The sequence below is a fragment of the Neopsephotus bourkii genome, unplaced genomic scaffold (genome assembly GCF_033783945.1).
Source record: "Neopsephotus bourkii isolate Nb327-2 ecotype Australia unplaced genomic scaffold, CSIRO-AGI_Nbou_v1 NB_1526, whole genome shotgun sequence".
Taxonomy (NCBI): Eukaryota; Metazoa; Chordata; class Aves; order Psittaciformes; family Psittacidae; genus Neopsephotus; species Neopsephotus bourkii.
In genome coordinates this window covers 6,081,193-6,095,269 of record NW_026902002.1, presented here as the reverse complement: position 1 = coordinate 6,095,269, position 14,077 = coordinate 6,081,193, and the positions used below count along the sequence as shown (strand labels likewise).

The following is a 14,077-nucleotide window of genomic DNA, read 5'->3' as shown; positions in this document are numbered from 1 at the left end:
CTCACTCAAAGCCCTAAGAAATTACTCTTTTTCCTTTTCTGACACCCAAATTAACAGGAAAATATGTCTACTCTGTGGCTTGTTTGGGGGTTTTTGGTTTGGGGTTACTTTTTTTTCAAAAAAATAAAACATAAAAAGAGCTCTTTAGAACGAAAGTACACGAATAGACCTAGAAATTAAGCATCAGCAAGTAGAACACAGTTCTCAATACAGATTCGTATGAAGTATGTGCATAATAGATACTTTTCCTATGATCAGGCTTGTTGAACACTGGAAAATTCAGCAACATCAGAAAAAGTTACACATATTATATGAAAAATCAAGTTATTTCTAATCAAATACAAAGTGTCAGAAAAATGTTATGAGCTGGATGCCTAAGAGATAGGCATTAGTTTGAGTAGCACTGGTTTTGTTACTCCAGACAATAACAAAACTAAGTAATAATTATGGAAGACAGTGAAAGGGGGTCAAGATTTGGATTTATCATTTACTTACTGAAACTGCTGTAATCTTTCAGGCTGAAATTCCATTTTTTCATATCAGGATCTAAAATAGGGCAGAATACAAATCATGTGTAGCAGGAAAAACACAGTGGTGTGAAACACTCATGCAAGGTAAGACAGAATTCAAGCTACTCATGCAAGCTTTTTTTATACACATCTGAAAAACAGTATGCTCAAGTTTACACATACATGACACCAAAAAAAGCCATAGGGAATATCAATACTAAACCAAGAAGCCATTCACAGGGAGCAGCAACACATGGGAGAAACAAAAGTGGAATACAACAAATAAAGACAGTGAGAAAAGCCCAGAAACAAGCCAAAAGGTGGAGACTCCACTGCTCTCAGTAACCCAGTTAACAGAATCACCTCATCAACTCTGAACTTCAGCTGTAGTGACCCATTTTCTCACAACAATTTATGATAACTTCTTTCGCTCCCAAAGGCTCCAAGCAGTCACTACACTTCTTAGAGCACTGTTCCTGAAGTAGGGCCTGTAACTTCTTGGCTAAATCCAAGCCCAAGCTACATATGCCCAGAATTTCTTTCCAATTTCAGCTGTCTTTACTTTTCCAATCCCTATTTAATACCACATATTTTACCCCAGCAATAGCTACACTTCTAAGAGCATACAGCAACTACAGTTCCAGCAGATGCTGAAACTTCAGTCGCACGTAAATGGAGATCATAGTTAAGGTTGGAAAGGACCTTAAGATCATCTATAGTTCAAATCCCCCTGCCATGGGCAGGGACATCAGATAACAGCAAACAACCAATTCTTACCATAGCTTTTGCTTGGTATCTTCTTAAACACTGCAATAAGTTCAGCATTATATCCTATTTCAACCTGAAATCGGTCTTCCCCATATTTCACGCATTTTCCTCTTGTAACACTATTTCCTTTCTTGCAAGAGGCAGCTTCAAAGGTAGAGCCTGCACTGATACAGCTGGTCAGCTTCTGCATCCTACCTCCTTCTCCTTCTCTTTCCTTTGGTCTCCTTGTGTTTATCAGCATTTCTGTATCACTCGGGTTGGCACTGCTTGGTGGTGTAACATATTTTATGGCAGATTTTTTCTGACTCTGTAAATCTTTACTACCATCAGGGTGCCTGTAATCAAGTAATCTGGGATGAGATGATTCCGTAGGGGTTTTGAAAGCTGTGTAGCATTTGGGCTGCTGGAATGTACCAAGATTAATTAAAGCTTGTTGTCCATGTTCCTGACCATCAGTATCCACGTAATGTTTATGGGAATAACTCAGAGAATTTGCAATCGTTGTAGGCTTAATGCCACTTGCTTGTTCCGAGTTCTGTGAACAATTCTTTTGTTGCTCTCCATGTGAACCAGCCATCTGTTGGTTTGCAGTGTACTGATTATAATCTTTCTGAAGACTGCTCTTCTGCTCCACGGGACTGTTTGGATTCTGTTTGTGCTGGCTAATGAATCTGACATGATTGTTCTCTTCCTTCAAGCTTCCCTGATGGCCTGGACTCTGCTCTTTCACGTGAGGTCCAGCAACCCCCACGTGCCCACCTCTGTGGGCTGCCAACCTCTCTGCTCTCCTAGCCAAAGCCAACTGGCGGTTCTCTTCAATTCTTCTCTTTTGTTCCTCTGTAAGGAACATCTTCAACAATTTAAGCAATAAATTTGAATCAAAACTGCACCAGGAATTAACCACAGTCACATGTGCCTGTAAAAGACAGTAAAAAGAGACAGGAAGTTTCAAAGTTTCAACTGTGCTCCCCACAAAAATGGTTATTGTATTGATAACTAAGTATTATTAGCAATTATTACTGTAACTGATCCTACACAAAAACCCAGTAGTACAACAAAGCTGTCAGACCAATGCTGAGCCGTTATCAGCAAGCAGATCCTGACAGCCACTGCTGGGGCTTTGTCAGTTCCACATAGATAAACATATAGAAAAAGGAGAAAATCCCTATTCTGCTACAGTTCTGAGCATGCTTCCCTACAAATCCCAGCAAGAACTGGTAAAACAGCCAAGGCACTGGGACACCCTGCACTGCAGGACCAGCCCTGCAAAGAGATGAAAGCAAAGCAATAAATTTCTGTACAGCCCTGTGTGGAAGTTTTTCATATTTCTGATACCTAAAAGCAAAGATGGGGAAAAACCCTATCTTTCCTGATCACCTTCCAGTTTGTGGGCATCTCACAATGTGTGTAGCAAATACATACTGAAGCCCAAAGTGCAGAATCAGCCGCTGCCTCGAGAACCAGCCACTCACAGACCAAAGTCATTATGATAATAGCAAGGACCTGGCTCCCACCACCTCTCCCGAGAGCTGTACTCCCTCCATCTACTTCCTGCTCCGTGCCCCAAGCGACTTCCCCACCTTGCAGCACTGAAACCTATTTTCCTCATAACCCTATAGGAAGTGAGGCTCACCCCTTGCCCCTCTCCTTTCCCAGGCACACGGCTCCCCTACCCAAAACTGCACTGAGGCCCGGGTCCCGCCCCGCAGGCTGGGGCCCCCACCATCCTCAAGCACCGCCGCTACCGCACCACACTGAGGCCAAGGTCCACGCCTGCTCCCTCCTGTCCCCCGGGAGCTCCACTACAGCCCTCGCTGGGGCCAGCCCCGGCCGGGCCGCTTTTCCCCACCAAAAGCCCGCGCACCCACCGGCTGGCAGAGGCCAGGATCGCAGCCGCACACACTACAACTCCCAGCAGAGCTCACACTCCCGCCCGGCGGCACCAAGCAGCCGCAGAGTGCGGCATACCGGGAACTAAGAAGCTACGCGCGGGGCGCTGGGGCCGCTGGGAAATGTAGTCTTCCCCTCCCGACGCCATCTTAGGGGCTCTGGGAGCCTACTCGCCACACTCATCGAGGTTCAGCTCAAGCACACACGCTGTGTGCAGGGGCCGTGTTGTTGGCCACGGGCTGAGACTGGCCCAGACAGCACCCTGTGCTGTACGGCTAGGGCTGCACTTTCTCACCCACTGCTTCTGGTGTAGGGGGCCGGATATGCCAGTGTGCGTGGCTTTTAAATGGGTGACTATGAATGGGGAATAAAAAATGGTGGTAATGTATGAGAAAGGATGAAAACCCTGTCGTGAGTAGCGAGGAGAGAATCCACCCCAGAGTGTTAAGAGCAGTGGCTGACATTTGTGCAAGGCCACTGTCTATAATGTTTTGAATAGTGGTGGAGATGAAGGGATGACCTTCATGACCAGAAGAGGGCAAACGCCAGAGCTATCTACAAGGAGGGCCCAAAAAAGGACAGATAAAAACACAGGAGAAACTCTTAGAGCAATTCTTCCTAGAAATGATCCCAAACCAAATTAAGCAGCTGACAAGGAAAAGCCTGGCAGATCATGCCAGACTAACCCAATCATCTTCAACAAAAAAGCATTCCTATGTACATAGGGAGAGCAGTGGATGTTGGGTACCTGGACTTCAACAAAGTGTTCAGCCCTGTTTCCCACAGCCTCCTCCTGAATGAACTGGCCAGATAAAGACTAGAGGGGTGGTCTGTGAGATGGGTAGGAAATTGGCTTACAGGCTACATGCAGAAGGCAGTGATCAATGGGTTTTACTAAGGCTGGCAGCCTGTCACAAGTGGGGTCCTTCAAAGGACAATACTGGGCCCCATGCTGCTCAACAAGTTACACTTGAAGAAGTTTCATCTTGATATATGAAAGCAATTGTTTACATTGAAAACAATAAATCACTGGAAAGGTCTCCCCAGGCACATGGTGGTGTCCTTATCACTGGAGGTTTACAAGGTACAATTGGACAGGGTGCTAGATAGCTTATGTAGGCTCCCTTTCCCACAAAAGGCTGGACCAGGTTATCTTTCAAGGTCCCTTCCTATGCGAGCTGTTCCCTGGTTCAATGAATACCTTCACAATAAGGTAATTAACTAATAATTTGCATAAAAGTTCTGAATAAAAGAGTCGCCCGGGGTTTTAATTATATATGGGGCTTGATTACACACATCAAGCTGCCCTTCCTAGATGATTATGATCCCCATGTGCGTGACCAGAGCAGTACCTGAGGAGAAAGTAGAGAAGTCCTGGGGAGAACCGTAATCCCTTCCCATCTCTGATGCACTTCCCTGCCCAGTGCAGGTCTGGAGCTGCCACCCTTTCCCCAGATGGCATTTTCTCCCCCTGACAGACCCTTTGGCTGAGGACACCGATGGCAGCTGGCTGTTTCACAGTTTATTCACTCTTCTTTCTGATGGTTAATTAGAAAAGGTTATCCTTAAATTGCTTCCTGATTAAGCAGCAGTGACTGCCGTTAGTCAGGAGCTCATCAGCCTGAGAAAAACAAGGCGGGCAGCAACAACGGGTGCAGCTTGACACACAGCAAAACCCTGGGAGTGCTGTTACTCACCTGGGAATCACACAGCCACAGACATGACCACACCATGTGCACACTGGTGCTGGCAAACACACCAATTCTAAGAAAAACCATGGGGCTGAGCAGAGGCTCAGGCCCAGGGTTTTGCCCCAGCTTCTCTCAAGAAAAAAAGTTGAACCTTTTTCCAGATCCAAGCTCACTGCTCAAGGGGTTTGCTAGGAAGGGGTGCTCATCCCATGACCTCCCTTCAGATCCTCTGCCATTGCCCTTTCTTCCCCTGCAAGCCAGTAGACTTTAGCTGACTAGGCAGCAGAAAGAGAAATGGATGAAAGACCTTATTTAATCCTCCTTGTCACACTTTTAACTGCCCAAAGCTAAACCAGATGCCAGTGTCACATATGGGAGAGAGGGAGAGAACATGCAGAACATAACTGTACAACTATTTCCAGACACCTTGTACCCCCAGCAGCTATCCAGTTCCAGGTCTCTGGTGATGGCTTCTTATGCTTTGGGAGATCTTGGCGGGGGTGGGGGGGTGGGGGTGGGGGGGTGGGTGAGTGGAGATGGGGAGGAAGGAGGGAAGGGGGAGATTTGGGAAAAGCAGAGAAAAGACCCTATCAGGGAATGTTCCCAAGTTATGAAAATGATGAGAGAGGGGAGCATCATTTGCAGAGAGCTCTTGGGTTGCACAGTTAGGCAGACACACAGACAGACATTGGAACATTTGTTCCAAATGGCACAACTTCAGCAAGGCACAAGGAACAGCCCAGCCATGCAGTGAAGAGACCTGCAAAATGAGAGGCCGTTTGTGAGCAGTTTGCTGGTAGCACTCCAGGTGTCCTTTCAGTCAGAACATCCTTCCAGCAGTGGCTTGGACTCACTCTCCATGTAGTGGGTCAGGGAGCAGAGATGCAGTAAAATCCTGGGCAGACTGGGAGGTTTAGCGCACCTCAGCTCTGTTGCAGAGGAAATGGTTCACCCACTTCTGAAGAAATGCTCCCATTGGTGAAAAAAAAATAAAATAAGGAATTTGGGTTCCAATGCTGTTCATAACAGGATCTCTCCATCACTTGGATCATGCTGTAAACATCCTTTCAATGGCTGGGCATCTGGTCCTGATGGCTGGCTCCCAGGTGAGGACAGAACTGCCTCTTGTGTCAGCAGCAGCTAATATCCAAAATATGAGTGACCCAAGACCCCAGAGCTATCCTGGATTCTTATGGATTGTCCTCTGAGAGGTTTTAAGCTGTTCTTAGGAGGTCCTACTGCTGTCACAGTGAATATGTTTGCCCCATTCCTCTGCCCTGCCAACACACCTTGGTGGTTCTCCACATGGGCAGAGCTGACTGCCTTCATCCTGGATGAAGGGCAAGCCTGCACTCTCTGCTGGGGCTGAATAGCATGTAGAGCTGCTGTGCGTAGCAAGGACATCCAGCAGACAACTGGAAATCAGCCGAGGCTGGTAGTCCTCAGATGCCCCAGCTTCTTGTAGGGTTTTGATGGTTCACACTGAGCTCAGAGACACCATTATCAGTGCCCAAATGTGCCAGCCTTTGATCAGCTATAGAGACCTTGTAGAACCTTCCAAAATAAATTAATCCCATGCTAGTGAGCCTTATCACTTCCTTCCCAGCTAAAATCAATCCAGTGGGTGGACTGGGGACATGCAGGTCAGCTCTTCAGAGGAGGACTTGGGGCAGGAGAGTCAGAGAGAACACCCTGGACTGGCAGAACTTCTGGCTGGAAGCCTTTCTTGTAGGCTGCTAGGGTCTGACTGGAATGCTTTCTACAGCACCTGTCCTCTGTAGGTTGAAGTGTTGTGCTTCCTCTGCTCTGGTTTGGTGTCCTCAGTGGGATCTAAGATGGCTAATAGGCAACCAGAGCCCAAGGCTTGGAGGGTGCTTGGGTTTGGAGGAATGCTGAATCTGCGTATCACCACCCCACCCCATGCCAATTCTTTCTGGATATCTTGGACATCTGTTACTCACTTCTACTTTCCCTCTGCCATCATGGCACGTCGAGGACCTGCTGGCCCATTTGACAGCCCAGCTAGTACTGCAAGTTAACTCTGAATTAGGCCCTTTCTCCAAGCATCTTTGTAGCACCAAAGACAAAATTCAGAGTCTGCTGAATCCATCTGCCCTTGAAACTCTGATGAAAGAGCATCTGCAGAGGCTTCTCTTTGAGCTTTTCCAGCATGAGAAGGTTGCTCCCCTTCTCTGACTGCCAGCTCAGTGAAGACCACTTCTTTTTCCCTGCTCTTTGGCCACCCAGTGCAAGGAAAATTAGTCACCCTCCACTCTTTTGAAGCAACCTCTTTTATCTGCACAGCTTGTTCCTCCCTGGCATGCTGAAGCCCTCCTGCTCTTGTTTATAGTACAACCCCTACAACAGATTGCAGGGTCTCTTTTTTGCCTTCTGTCCTTCTTGGCTGGATTCCTCTCCACAGTTCCAGTCCAGAGCAATGGTCTGCAAAGCACATGGCCTCCTCTTCGCTGCCAGGCCGCTGCCACACTCACGGGCTGCTGAAAATCTAAACTGACTCTTGATCTTATGCGATGCAGCCCAGGTGCAGGGGTCAGTTTCCTGGCAGATTTTAAATAGAAAAAACCCACATCATATACTGAGGTACAGACAGCGCTTCCAAAGCTTCTGTGTCACCAGCATTTAATACAGTGTGAGCTGTGATCCAGCTAGGGTGAGGGCATCAGCAATGTGGACTCTCCAATATCTTATAGTATGCTTAAGATCAAGGTAGAGCACATCCCTCTGGTTTAAACAACTGTGGTATTTTTGCTCCACATGATGGACAAACCTTATCTTAGTGAAACACGGTTGAACTGGCAGAAGGGTGCAAAGTTAGAAGGAAGGACTTGTGTACACACAGAAAATTAACTGCCTAGGCTTTATTTCCATAGGAAACCAGTTTAAAGCAAAGTTGCATTCCCAGTTCTATTCTGGAGTTTAAATTACTGGCCTGGTTTTCAAGCTCAGAATAAGCAGCTAATCCCATGGCTTTAGTATTGATGTGAAGCCAACTTTTAAGATACTCTTTATTAAAGCTAGCCACAGTTTTCTGCCTTTTCTCTTCCTGTTGCATGAGAGACCCAGAGATATGGAGAAGTCCTTTAAGCAGGAGCATCAAAGGTTACTGATGTTAAATAATTAACCACTAATGTAATATTAATGGTCCTTTGCCCTTGCACAGGAGCAGCATCTCTCCTTGGAGGATCTCAAAGCATACCCCAGACCAAGAGGAGCTCGTGGAGCAGCTGTGGACTTCTGTGGGATGCAAAGTCTTATGCCAAGGGGGCTTCCAAGAGGCAGACCCACAGCTGTGGCATGCTCAAGACTTTCCTAAAAGCTCTGAGTTTACAGTGGGTTCTGATACAACTGTTTGTATTGTCTTTTGTGACTTAGTTGGGAGTAGCATAAGACCACTACTTTAATTAGGAACATGGACTTAGTACAGGACTCTGTTCTGCCTCAGTCATCACTCAGTCAATGATGCAAGAAGGTTGCTCTCATCTTAGAAACCTCTGTGAATGCAGTGAATGGAAAGTGAGCTAGAATCTGGCCTTGGCAAATGGCATACTTAAGCACACGCTTCAAGAGTGTGCTTAAGCTGGTTGAGCCTCCTTCAACAGAGATGATTTTCCTTTATGTTGGGAGTCTCATCTGCTACAGAAGGGGGGAGTCACAAGGTGATTTATTTGTTATACTTTGTATAGCAGCCTGATCTACAAAACACTTGCCGTCAGCTTCAGTATTTTGCTACCAGCTTGTCTCAGTGACTTCCACTGGGCTCCATGGGATAGCAATTATTCAACAACAGGGAGTGCTCTTGAAGTGTCTGGGCAGCATTCTCACAAGGTGCTGATGCAGTCTGCCTGGGCAGTGCTATCCATCTCTCAGTATAAATAACAAGGGTCATAGGCAATGAGAATGCACATGCCTTTATTGGGAGGGGGGGCATTTTCTCATTTTGATCACAGTAAAAATTGATAACCCGATCCTAAGAAACAGCTACGAAGGTTCCATTTAAAAGAATGTGGCTACATAAAGCAGATGCTCGTCAAGTTAAATAAGGAATTTAATTAGCCTGCATTTTATCTTGTTTTCAGCAATATGATGACAAATCACATCTTAATAAAATAACATCAGGGAGCAGCACAATTCCAGTGCTTCAGGAAATGAGAAGTAGTATAAGTTATATGCCTCTTCTCACCCAAAGAAGTCATTCTCATTCAGAAATCTGACACGATGTTAAGATGGACAATGTTTTAGCAAAATGGTCCTCTGGCATTTAGAAAGATTTGCAGCCCCTTTCATCTTTAAAAGGCTTAATATAGGGTGGTGAGGGAGAAGGAAGTGGCATGAATGGCTCAAGGGACTGGTAGTACAATGAATATTTTTTATTCTTATGGTGGCACAGGCATGCAGGGTTCTTTACAGGTGAATAAAGAGTTGTTCTTTCTGCACTGGGACTATACTTAAACGTAGACAGCGTACATTGTACAACAAGCAGTGGGTTTAGTGTTTGTCATGTAGTCGAGTATGCCCAAATTCAATTACAAGCTCGCATTTGAAAATAAAGAAGAGAAAAGAGTTGTGTAACATAGTGAGGACAGGCCATGTCTCACCCTGAGAAAGGTTGATGAAGGATCTACAGAAAGTTTGCTCATGTAATAGTTTGGTAGGTGTAAAAGTTTGTCTAAGATCAGTTGTAACTTCTGGTACTCAAGAAACTAGCATTGTTTGGAATATTTCTGTCCAGTAAAAAGCATTACAAAACACAAAAGTTACCACAGTAAAAGATGATGTGATTTAGCTTCATTATACAAGAATAAAGGAACTATTAATCCCATTCAGCATGATTGTCCGCTGAATCATTTCTTTTGTCTGTACCATGGATTAGATCCATGCTTTAGGTGATAGAACATGGGATTGCCACATGGCTGGCCATGATAAAATGCACATTTTGATCCTGGGTGGTATCTTGAGGCAATATATTTCACTTGCTGATCATAAAATGTAACAACAGTTAATCCTGGTGGTCTCTGGTATTTTCCATCTTTCAGATTCAGTGGTTGCTTCATAGCTTTTGTATTAGGAAAGGAGAAAAGCGCAAGAGTTGTCTGATTAGATCTCATGTCATGCAAGGGTGTACACATACACAGACAGCACACAGGTTGAGTTTATACATGTATATATATTTGCATGTATACAAATATATATACTTGCTGATATAGTAATTTTCTGGATTCGTGATTTAATGTATTAATCTGAGATTATGCTGCTGCTGCTGAGGACAAAAATGCTTCAGAAGTTGTTGATGAATTTGGAGCCTTCTGCCAGTAACTTTTTGGCCTGCGTTTAGTTTAGGTTGATGAGGGCTGAAAGCTGTTTCTCTGACAGCTGTTCACTGGTGTAAGTGAAATGAGTTTATGATTCTTGATTCAGATCCTAGAAAACAGATGTCTGTGCTACAACCCCCACCTTTGCTACTGAGACCCTCAATAACACTGTGTAGAGGGATAGTAATGAAGGTCTGCTCATTGCTATGGGGCAGTCTTGAATCAAAAGACAGTGTAGTCGTATGGGTTTGGAGTGGGTCTTCTCTTTTAACAAGCAACAAATTCCTTTTAAAATTATCTTGCAGGAGCTAGATTTAAGGCTGAATGTAGAAGTGTGAGGTTTTCCCTTCTCTCTGTTGGTGGAAAAATTTTTGAAATGTATTGACCTGGAAAATCCAAGCTCAGAAGCAGCAGCTGGGTTTCAGCAAGTCCCTTGATTCTTTCCCTGTTGTCCATCTGGATTCACTGTAACACCGAGAAATCAAGCATTGCCCATGAGATCAAGTAAAGTTTGGAAATAGCCACCATTTCCGTACAGTTTTGCTAGGGTAGGTGGTGCTCTCCCGTGCTGTGGGAACACTGCTTGCTGGTTGTCAGGGGCTCAGGTCTGTTAACAGTTGTGGGCATGAATTTTCTCATTTGCAGAGCTCTTTGCAGAACTGGGCCTTAAGCCCTCCTGGAGTGAATTGTGAAGCAATACACCAATCAAATCAAGATGCTACTGTGACTGCATCACAGAACAGTATCATGCTGACGGAATTTGAGGCTAAAAGCAGTGACATTCATGTCTAGTGATGTCTAATACATCATATGATTGTAAAGTGACAACTGAGTCCTGGAGGACAAAGACTAACCCCCCTATGCCCTGCAAATATTTTCCAGTCCACAGACAACTTAAAGACCAGGTCTTTAAAATCATTTGATGCAGTGCCTGAACTTGAGCTGGTATCTGTTAGCAGCACAACAGGTCCTTCTGAATTTGCACATGCTGTCAAGTTTTATTCATGGTCATGGCACCATGCGGTATTAATGTTCCCCATGGATTCAACCAACTTTTAAAATAGATTTTCCAGACTTTTATTCATTACTTAATTGACACACAGTAATGCAATAAATAAAGCGTATTCCTATAGGGCAGTCATATTTCAAACAGGCAACAAGCTTCCTGAAAGCAGAATTAAAAACAAACACGAGAAACATTTTCAGTTATCTCTGCCTCTGCTGAAATCCCCGATTTCAACAACAAAGCTGTTATATTGCCAGTTACTGATCCCACTACGTGGGATTTGTCCAGGTTGAGGACTTATTAGGGCTTATTTGAGGGAAGAGGGAGAGAGAGAGAACAGCTTGTTTAAATCAGATTAAAGTATTGACAACTCCTAAGCAATGCTCATTCCAGGAACAAGCTCAATATGTGATAACATCACTGCTATAAAAGAAGTGCATTTTGAATGCATGCAACTTTGCAAATACCTGGTGGGTCATGAGTTCTTAAGGCTTAGTTCCTAAAAGAGAAAACAGGATTGCTGTAGAAGTTAAATACTCTGGATGGAGATTATCCAAATGATAATTATTATATAGGAGAGATTTAACATCCACTGGACCTTGTTTTGTCTGTAGTTGATGGTCCAGAACCATCTTGGGTAAGAGTAGGGTAGTAGCTGTTATAGCTGGTACAGACTATATGAAAAAAATTAAGGTCTTGACTCAGGCCTAGTGGGCAAAGAACTCCACTGTGTGCTGTGATTAGCTTTGGCTTACACATTCAATGGGAAGGGCATGGTTAAATGTGAACCTAGAACAAACTCTTGTCTCTTCTCTCAGTGTGGTTGCTGGATGTCAGGGCCATGAAATATTAATAGTCAGTGTGTGTTAAGAGTCCCTCCCTCTGCCTGATACACAGACTGTGCATCTGTCTCTGCTTTCAGCCATGAAGCTCAGCTCAAGCTGTGGACACTGGTGCTTCTTGCTTGGGAGCCCTTAATGCACCTGGCAGCAGGGCAGCTTTGCCACTGGTGTCGAGTCTGGGCTTGGCAGATGGCTCCAGCTTCCTGACTGTCATGCTGGCATCTTGCATCAGCACTAAAACCCCCTGTGTTATTTTTATTTGATACATTAGTCTCTTTTTTGCCTCAAAGCAGAACATGAGCAAAGGATTGGAGGCAATGTGAGATGACCAGAGGAGGGATGGACAGCAGGTGAGTAGGAAGGAATGGAGAGAGCTACAGCTACAGAGAGATCTTCAGCAGCTCTACCAGTATCCCATCCGTTCTCCCCATCCCTCTTTCACAGACACACAGGGAGTTGAGCAGTGGCAGATGGGAAAAGAAAACAGATAAATAAAAGTGTCAGTAGGATGGATTGGTTTGCACTTGGTTTCCTCTCATCTCTCTGCATATGTCTGCTGGTACGTAAAGATCACACAACCAAGGGACTTGGCACTGACCTCCAAAATTTATACCACTGAACATAAAAATTAATCAAAAAGAAAAATGTAGGAAGGGGGTGGTCAGGGAAGAGAACAAAAGGAGATTAATTATTTTTTTTTCCTGTGTACTTCAGGATTACATTGGGACAGCAGCTTTGTGGGAACACATATTGCCAACGCCACTGCCGGAGCAGCTCTGCCTCAATAAAAAAAAGAAGCCTGGTGTGCGGTTTCCTGTGCTGAAATCCCTCATGGTTTTGATCCTTATGTGCCCTAAATGAGGGCTTCCCACAGGGCAGCAAAACCAGACACGGGTGAGCTCAGCAGCAGAATCCCAACACATGATGGCTTCAGATAGAAGACATGCTCTCTCCATATGCAAGCTGTCCTTATATCGCACACCCAAACCACATTGGGCAGGGCAGGAGGAGGATGTATCTCAGGGTACTCTGGGCCAATTTTCCTGCGAATTCCCAATTTTTCAGTAAGCTGGTGTGCCCGGAGGAAACACTTCGCTTGGTGTGGTGCCACCATGTAATTGGACAAACAGCACCCCAAGGAAGAGATTATCTGCCTGCCTGCACTGCCTTTTGCTTGGATGATGACATCTCCAAGCCATGGGCTTTGTTTAGCATGTGTCAGCAGCAGTTCCCCATCATCGTAATGTATATATTGTACATAATGTAGACTGCTGCAGTCCTGTCAGCTTATGATTTTGCTATGGGTCTCATCAGACACGGGCCCATTCCCAGAGTTACCATGGTACCACAACACCATGACCTGCAGGTGAAAAAAGCTGGATGTACACTGGGCTAAGCTCATTTGACCTATGTACCCTCGTGGGTGCAGGGAGCCTTGGAAGAGACCCGTGACATTGCCACCGTGATGGGGTTGGGTGATAGTTGGAAGCAGGAGAAACTACAGCCACCAGCTTCTCTGGTGGAACCATGGCAAGCTTGAATGCCCATCACTGTTCCTCATGGGGTAGGTGGGGATGATCTGGGACACCACGTTGCTGGCTCTCCTGGCATCCATGTCTGGCATGGAAGCGTTACTCAGGACCACAGACAGCTTCAGTGGTGGGATGAGACTCAAATTTAGCCTGTGTCTTATGCATGGAAGCCTTCCTTTTTAGAACATGCTGGAAACTTTTTCCTAAGGCACTATTTATCCTCCAGGGCATCCTTTCCTCCTTCTCACTGATATTTTCTACAGAAATACAGGAACTTCGGTGCTTAGTCACTCTACCATTCCTGCTGTTTATTGCCTCCAATGAGCATAATTCTCTGCTCAGGGGAACTCAGCGAGCTGCTGTGGAGGAGCGGTGGGCTGTTGTCATCCAGTTTCCAGAGGGCAATAAACAGCAGCAGTCAAACTTCCATGGAACAAAGATTGTGTGATTATTCTGTCGTAAAGAGAGGGAAGACAATAGATATATATTGTGTGTGTGCTTATTTGCAC

The 14,077-nt window shown here is 45.2% G+C and overlaps 1 protein-coding gene across 1 annotated transcript in view; it reads right to left on the bottom strand.

Annotated features, from left to right (window-relative positions):
• SMARCAL1 (SWI/SNF related, matrix associated, actin dependent regulator of chromatin, subfamily a like 1) overlaps positions 1–14,077 on the bottom strand; it is a 62,391-nt gene that overhangs the window by 41,139 nt on the left and 7,175 nt on the right. The window contains exons 2-4 of the mRNA XM_061369959.1: positions 4,865–4,931; positions 1,287–2,193; positions 496–546 (exon numbers count right to left, since the gene is read on the bottom strand). Of these exons, the coding sequence (XP_061225943.1) occupies positions 496–546; positions 1,287–2,193; positions 4,865–4,931 (1,025 nt within the window). The remainder of the gene's footprint in view (positions 1–495; positions 547–1,286; positions 2,194–4,864; positions 4,932–14,077) is intronic.